At 33.5% G+C, this 8,009-nt stretch overlaps 1 protein-coding gene across 1 annotated transcript; it reads left to right on the top strand.

The window, feature by feature from the left end:
* Positions 1-4,153: 4,153 nt before the first annotated feature.
* LOC139785943 (uncharacterized) lies at positions 4,154-7,687 on the top strand. Its single transcript, XM_071725127.1, has 5 exons — positions 4,154-4,586; positions 4,727-5,080; positions 5,167-5,595; positions 5,735-7,572; positions 7,679-7,687. The coding sequence occupies exons 1-5, from the start codon at positions 4,154-4,156 to the stop codon at positions 7,685-7,687; spliced, it is 3,063 nt and encodes a 1,020-aa protein (XP_071581228.1).
* The last annotated feature ends 322 nt before the right edge of the window (positions 7,688-8,009 follow it).

Here is an 8,009-nt window from a genome sequence, read left to right as displayed (position 1 = left end):
CCCTATTTCATATAGGCTTGGTAAAAATTTGGTCCATTGGTTTTCGAGATCATAGCGAACAAAAAAACTGCAAACCCTGTTGCTTTATAATAATAGTATAGATTAGTGGTTCTCCCCTCAGGCTCAATTTAATTTTTGAGATTGCTCGCTCGCATCTTTGTACAGCGACCGTTCAAGAAAAACAACTCGAAAAAGAGATTGAATTTTGAATGTGAGAAGCCGATTAGCTTGAAACTTGGTGACATTTATGAGTATATGTTTGCTCAACTTCTGAGCCGAACATATACTCATAAATGTCACCAAGTTTCAAGCTAATGAAATATCGGAGATATAGAGCCCTAGATATAGAGATCGATGTTGAATTTTAAAAATGCGAAATATAACGACGATGCGCCGCGTAGCGGGCGGAGTCGAAACCCTCTCGCAGCGCGAGCCCGCGTTGTAATGCCCCCTTTTCATATAATTTAAAAAAAATTAGTTCAGTGGTTTATATATTTTAAAAAAATCGAAAAAAATAAGATCGGTAACGTAAAACTATACAATTTATAGCACCCCGGGAAATTCTACCCCTATTTTATATTATTTCCCCCTCTCTCTCTCTCTCTCTCTCTCTCTCTCTCTCTCTCTCTCTCTCTCTTATCTCTTCTCTCTCTCTCTCTCCTCTCTCTCTCTCTTCTCTCCTCTCTCTCTCTCTCTCTCTCTCTTCTCTCTCTCTTCTCTCTCTCTCTCCTCTCTCTCTCTCTCTATTTTATTCGTTTCCTTTCTCTCCTCTCTCTCTCTCTCTCTCTCTCTCTCTCTATCTCTCTCTCTCCTCTCTCTCTCTCTCCTTCTCCCTCTCCCTCTCCCTCTCCCTTTTCCCTCTCCCCTCTCTCTCTCCCTCTCTCTCTCTCTCTCTCTTTATCTCTCTCTGTCTCTTTCTCTTTTTCTTTCATCAAATATTTCTAATTAAATAAGAATAGAATTGTTCAGAATGAAATAAATATAATTTATTAAATACAAAATAGTAGAATCTATAATATTAATATGTGTAATATCGAACATCAATCCGAGAAGAAAACGAACGAGCTCGCAAGATGTATTTTAAGAAGGAAAGGATATCAAGGTGTCAGTTAGCTATTATATGTTTATATAATTAATAATAATAATTATAATTGTTTTATTTCCGCGGCCACGTTTATATCCACGGCCACGTTTGTATCCACGGCCACGTTCCTGTTCGCGTCCACGTCCTCGGTCTCTTCCTCCTCTGGCCCATCGAGGAGGTTTATTTATTGCTGTAAAAAAATATAAAATTATATATTTATTTATGGTACTACTATTTATTTTTATTTAGTATTATTTATTATTTTATACTTACGATGCAATGTATCATTTTCAATTTCTGGTGGTACTGGTGGAATCTCAGCAGCCATCACTGCAGGCTGTAGATTGTCCGCAGCCACCACTGCAGGTTGCAAATTGTCAGAAGTCACCACAGCCTGCCGGTGGTTGCTTGGCTAAAGCAGCGGCCAGTTGCTGCTGCAACTCCTGCAACTTCCTCTTTAAATAAAGATTTTCAGTTTAAGGTTTTCCGCAATGTTATTCTAAAAAAAGATATATAAATATAATTAATTAATAATCGCAATGTTATTCTAAAAAAAGATATATAATATCTTTTTTATTTTTTATATCAATCTCTATCTTTATTCTGTTATTTCTCTTTCTCTTTTTTCTCATTCTTTTTTATAAAATTCAAATTTATTTACATTATGTTTTCTCTTTATCTCTCGTAATCTCCTTCTCTCTCTCTCTCTCTCTCTCTCTCTCTCTCTCTCTCTAAAATAATTAATAATCGCAAGTTATTCTAAAAAAAGATATATAAATATCTTTTTTATCTTTTAATATTAATCTCTATCTTTCATTGCTCTCTCTTTCTCTCTTTTCTCTCTCTCTCTCTCTCTCTCTCTCTCTCTCTTCTCTCTCTCTCTCCCTCTTACTTTCTCTTTCTTTTTTTTAATATCATTCTCTATCTTACATTATATTATTTTTCTCTTTCTTTTTTTCATTCTCTCTATAAAATTCAAATTTATACATTATGTTCCTGTGAAGTGCATGCATTTTCGTTGTTTCGCTCTCTTTATTGATCTTTGCAGGCTTTTGCAATTTCTTTTTTGAAAATAGATTTTTAATTCTTCCGCCGTAATAATACCGCTATTCTAAAAAAAGATATAGATATATATATATGTATAAATCTGTATATAATAATAACTATAATTTCTCCTTTCTCTCTCTCTCTCTCTCTCTCTCTCTTTCTTTCTATATCTCTCTCTTTATTCATATACATACACATATACACACAAATCTCTTTCTTTTCCTTCTATCTCTTAATCTTATTTTCTCTGTCACTCACATACATACATATACACACAACTCTCTTATTTTCTTTTTTCTCTTAAACTTTCTCTCCTCTTTCTCTCTCCTCTCTCTCTCTCTCTCTCTCTCTCTCTCTCTCTCTCTCTCTCTTTCTCTCTCTTTTTAATATCATTTTCTATCTTTTATTCTGTCATTTCTCTTTCTCTTTCTCTCTTTATTCTCTTCTATAAAATTCAATTTACTTACATTATGCTCCTGTGAAGTGCATGCATTTTCGCTATTTCCTTCGACCTCTGTAGGCATTTTAAACGATATTGTATACACTATTTCTATTATATTCGAAGAAATATGCAGGACAGCTCCAAAAACAATTGAAGATGTAGTACGCGTATAATATGAATATTGGTAATAAAAAGTTACCATGGTGATGGAATAAATGTATTTAAATATTTATTAAATGTAATAAATGTGTTTAAATATTTGTATAGATATTTTACATTAATAAATAAATTTTTATTACATTTTTTTATGTATAAAAAAATATTTTTAGATATTTGAGAGATATATTATATAAAAAATACATTATATAAAAAGGCTGCTGTGCGCTGATACAGAGCAGCTGTGCGCTGTATGAAAAAGGGTGCTGTGCGCCTTTAAAAACGGCTGCTGTGCGCCGACAAAGGGCTGCTGTGCGCCCTGAAAAAAACGGCTACTATCCGTCGATACAGAGTTGCTGTGCGCCTGTAAAAAAACGGCTATTATCCGCCGATACAGAGCTGCTGTGCGCCTGTAAAAAGGCTGCTGTGCGCCTATATAAAGAATAATAAAACAGAATAAGCAAGAGAAAGAAAAGATCTATTAAGAAAATCGATCTATTAATGTAAATAAGTAGTTCGCGGTCAGACAGACTAACAAACGGTACTTAGATATATAGATTATATCTATAGATAATTATTATTCTGATGTATTTATTCTGATTGCTCTTTGAGCAATATATTGTTTTAAAATAAAATAATTTCTTTTTTAAATATCTAATTTATATATAAAGAATAATTATTTATATTTGAAAACTATTATATTTGAAAAATATGTATTGTTATTTATTTACGTATTGTATAAATATTCGTATAAATACTTATGTATACGGTACGACGTAAATAATTATGCCTCAAAAGAGAAAATATCGAAATTTGACTAAAGTGAGTCGCGAAAGTAAGCGCTTACGACAAATGCGCAAAATTGAAAGTTCGGAGGAAAGGTCTCAACGATTTGAAGCTAATGCTCAAAGAAATTCTCAGCATAGGGTCAATGAAAATGATGACGCAAGGACTCAACAACTCGAAGCTGATGCTCAGAGACATGCTCAGCAGAGGGTCAATGAAAATGATGACGCAAGGACTCAACGACTCGAAGCTGATGCTCAGAGACATGCTCAGCAGAGGGTCAATGAAAATGATGACGCAAGGACTCAACGACTCAAAGCTGATGTCCAGAGACATGCTCAGGGAAGGCACCAAGCTAGACAATTAAATCATCATATTGCGCTAATTTCCAAGGGACATGAAATAAATGTGCCAGTTTATACACTTGGTCAAATGAATGTAGAATGTCAATTTTGCAAATCGTTAAACTTTGCATGTGAAAAATCTAAAGATGGAAAATTTACATATTGTTGCCAAAAGGGTAAGCTTAAATTAAAACCAATAAATTGTCCTGATTTTATTACAGAATTATACATGGGAAATAATTATGCATCAAAAATTTCCTTAGTAATATTCGTTCATATAACAGCGCTTTAGCTATGGCTTCCATGGGTGCCCCGGGAAATAGAAATCCATTGGATGTTGTGAACAATGCTCCTTATTGTTTGAAAATTCATGGGCAATATCATCATTTGACCTCGATGGCAATGCGCCCAGCGGAATGGCAAGCTCCGCGATTTGCACAACTTTACTTTTTAGATACAGAAGAAGCTGTAAATTATAGAATGAATAACAAAGCTAATCAAGAATGTGATCCAGAAATAATGAAAGATTTGTCATGTTTTATGGTTCAATGTAATGAATTTGCAAAAACTTTCAAGATGATGCGTCAAGTTGAAAAAGATCTGAATCCAATAGGCAATAAAACAATAAATTTAATGTTGTCATTTAGAAAAGATCCTCAACATGATCAAAGAAGATACAATGCTCCACAAGCTAATGAAATAGCTGTGGTCTTTCAGAATGTAGATGGTGAACCTCCATTTGAAAGAGACATTAGGATTTATAATAAAATTCGAACGATGTACAACAAATATCAATTTTGGACAAAAGATGTGACCCAATGTGTTATCCATTGTTATATCCATATGGTAACGATGGATGGCATTCAGAACTTAAATCAGATAATCCTAAATATCCAGGATTTAAGATAAGTCAAATGGATTATTATGCTCATCTGCTGGCACCAAGAGTCGAATTTAGCCAATTTAAAAGGGCAGGAAAATTGAGATGTCAATTTATACTTGATGCATATATGAAAACTGAAGCCAATAGACTTAATTATATTAAATTGAATCAACCTCAATTAAGAGCTGAACTTTATTCTGGATTAATGGATCATCTTGATAATCGAGCACAAAATGAAGGAATTACAGTTGGTATACCTGTAATATTACCATCTTCATTTATGGGCAGTCCAAGGAACATGCAAGAAAGATACCAAGATGCTATGTCTTTGGTCAGAAGTTTGGTAAACCAGACATTTTTCTTACCATGACTTGCAATCCTCAATGTCCAGAAATTAAGAATAACCTTGATGGATGTCTAATAGAGTTTCGACCTGATTTAGTTGCTAAAACATTTAACTTGGATGTCAAAGAAGTTTTAAAGGATTTAATCCAAAATGAAATTTTTGGAAATATTATAGCTTATGCAGGCGTGATTGAGTTTCAAAAAAGAGGGCTTCCACATTTGCATTTACTTGCAATGTTAAGTGATGAAGATAAGCCACGACTTCAAGAAGTCATTGACATGATGGTATGGGCTGAAATCCCTGACGAAGAAAGATATCCAGAACTTAATGAAAAAGTTTTGAAACATATGATTCACGGTCCATGTGGAGATCCTTCAATGAGATATCTTTGCACTGGGGAAGATGGAAAATGTTTAAAAGGTTTTCCAAAAGAATTTCGTGAAGAAACTAATGTTAATGTGAATGGATATCCTATGTATCACGTAGAAATTTTGAGAAAAATACATCGTCAGAGGCAAAAAAATTGACAATCGATGGGTGGTCCCATATTCACCATATTTAATAATGAAATATAATCGACATATAAATTTGGAAATATGTTCATCAGTGAAGAGTGTAAAATATTTATACAAATATATTCATAAAGGATTTGACTGTGCTGCAATTGAAGTACAAGCACGAGATGGCACAAGATTCATTAGAATAGATGAAGTTAACTCATTCCTGAATGCAAGATATGTTAGTGCTCCAGAAGCAATGTGGAGACTGAACGGATATGATCTGTTCATGAAGTCTCACACAGTCATAAGACTGGCAGTTCATTTGCCTAATCGCCAAATGGTTTATTTTCGAGCGGGAAATGAAGAGCAAGCTGCTCAAAGAGAGCTTAATCGAGATACTACGCTGACTGCATGGTTAAAATTAAATCAATCTGATGAAAATGCAGTGCAGTTTCTTTACACAGATATTCCTTATCATTATGTCTATGATAAAAAAGAAACTAAGTGGAAGCCACGCAAAAAAGGTGGTGACAAGATAATTTCAAGACTCTATACAGTAAGCATAAAAGATATTGAGAGATTTTATTTACGTCTTCTTCTATTACATGTGGCTGGAGCTAAATGTTTTAAAGATTTGAAAACTGTTAATGGAGTTGTTTATGAGACATTTAAGGATGCAGCAATTGCAAAAAATTTGGTGGAAATTGATGATCTTTGGGGAAAAACGCTAGAGGAGGCAATAGAATCCAAAATGCCTGTACAACTTAGAGAATTATTTTCCTACATTTGCATATTTGGAACTCCAATAGATGTATTAGCTATTTGGAATAAATACAAAGATTTCTTGATTGAGGACTTTGTACATAAGAATGTTGTTAATCCTGAAAATATGGCTTTAAATCATATACAAGAAATTTTAATAAATAATGGAAGTAGCTGTGAGAATTTTCAATTACCAAATCCAACTCCAGTAAATATTTACATAACAGAGTATAATATGGATGAAGAAAGAATACGTGGTGATTATTTATTATCGACATTAAATGCTGAGCAAAAACACGTATACGATATTGTCATGCGAGCAATTGAAAATCAAAATGAACTTCATCGGTTATTTTTTATTGACGGGTTTGCAGGAAGTGGTAAAACCTACTTATTTAACACATTTCTAAGTGTTATTCGAGGAAGAAACGAGATAGTTCTTCCATGTGCCTCGACTGGAATTGCAGCAACACTTCTAAAAGGAGGAAGAACTTATCACTCCCTATTCAAGCTTTCAATTCCAATTGATGATAGTGTTAAATCCAATATCAGAGGAAATTCTCAAGCTGCACGAGAACTGATCATTGCCAAACTAATCATATGGGATGAGGTGAGCATGACTGTTGGACATGCTTTAACAGCAGTTGATAAACTTTTAAGAGATTTAATGAAGAATCCTCGACCATTTGGAGGAAAAGTAATTTTATTTGCAGGAGATTTTAGACAAAATCTTCCCGTAGTGCCATATGCACAGAAAGCAGCCATAATTGAGTCGACTGTAAAATACAGTTCTATATGGAGGAATGTAACTCAGGTTAAACTAAAGCAAAATATGAGAACTGGGGAAGAAAAAGAATTTGCAAATTGGCTAATGCAACTCGGAGATGGTAAATTATCAAATACGGATGGACTACATCTCGATACAATTGAAATTCCTCAGAATTTTATATCAAAAGAATCTCTTATTGCTGAAATTTTTGGTGATAGAATCACCATGGAACAGATTAAAGAAAATCCAGATCGAACGATTCTTTGTCCTAAGAATGAGGATACATTCAAAATTAATGACGAAATTCTTTGTCTAATGGAAGGAAAAGAAAAAGAGTATCTCTCAATTGACTTTATTGTAAGTGATGATCCACAAGAGCAATTGAATTTTCCAACTGAGTTTTTAAACTCTCTGACACCTTCTGGAATGCCAGTTCATGGACTTAAAATAAAAGTCAGTGCTATAATAATCCTATTAAGAAATTTAAATACTAAAAAAGGACTCTGTAATGGTACAAGATTTATTGTTACTAATTTGAAAAATAATTTAATTTATGCAGAGGTTTTAACTGGTCCTGCTCGAGGACAGATTGTCTTTATTCCAAGGATTATTTAATTACAAGTGATTTGGAACTGCCATTTAAGTTTAAACGAAGACAGTTTCCTATTCGAGTGTCATTTGCTATGACAATCAATAAATCACAAGGACAAAGTTTAGAAAAAGTTGGGATTTATTTGCCACATCCTGTATTTGCTCATGGTCAACTTTATGTGGCATTTTCTAGAGCAACCAGAAAGGAAAGGGTAAAAATTAAGATTGATGAATTAAGCAATCAAGGACATCTAATAGAAGGAAGTACAAAATGTTTTACAAAAAATGTAATATACAGA

This window comes from Temnothorax nylanderi, unplaced genomic scaffold (assembly GCF_030848795.1).
Source record: "Temnothorax nylanderi isolate EJ_2023f unplaced genomic scaffold, tnyl_v1.0 TNYL_tig0923_pilon, whole genome shotgun sequence".
NCBI classification, from domain to species: domain Eukaryota; kingdom Metazoa; phylum Arthropoda; class Insecta; order Hymenoptera; family Formicidae; genus Temnothorax; species Temnothorax nylanderi.
This window is presented reverse-complemented; position numbering and strand designations above follow the sequence as displayed.

What these genes read in the sequence shown, in the direction of transcription:
- LOC139785943 (XM_071725127.1), top strand. Translation starts at nt 4,154, where the DNA reads ATGGCTTCCATGGGTGCCCCGGGAAATAGAAATCCATTGGATGTTGTG. An exon ending in TGCTATGTCTTTGGTCAGAA is followed by an intron (nt 5,081 to 5,166) that starts GTTTGGTAAACC and finishes GATGTCTAATAG; the next exon opens with AGTTTCGACCTGATTTAGTT. An exon ending in AATTTTGAGAAAAATACATC is followed by an intron (nt 5,596 to 5,734) that starts GTCAGAGGCAAA and finishes ATATTCATAAAG; the next exon opens with GATTTGACTGTGCTGCAATT.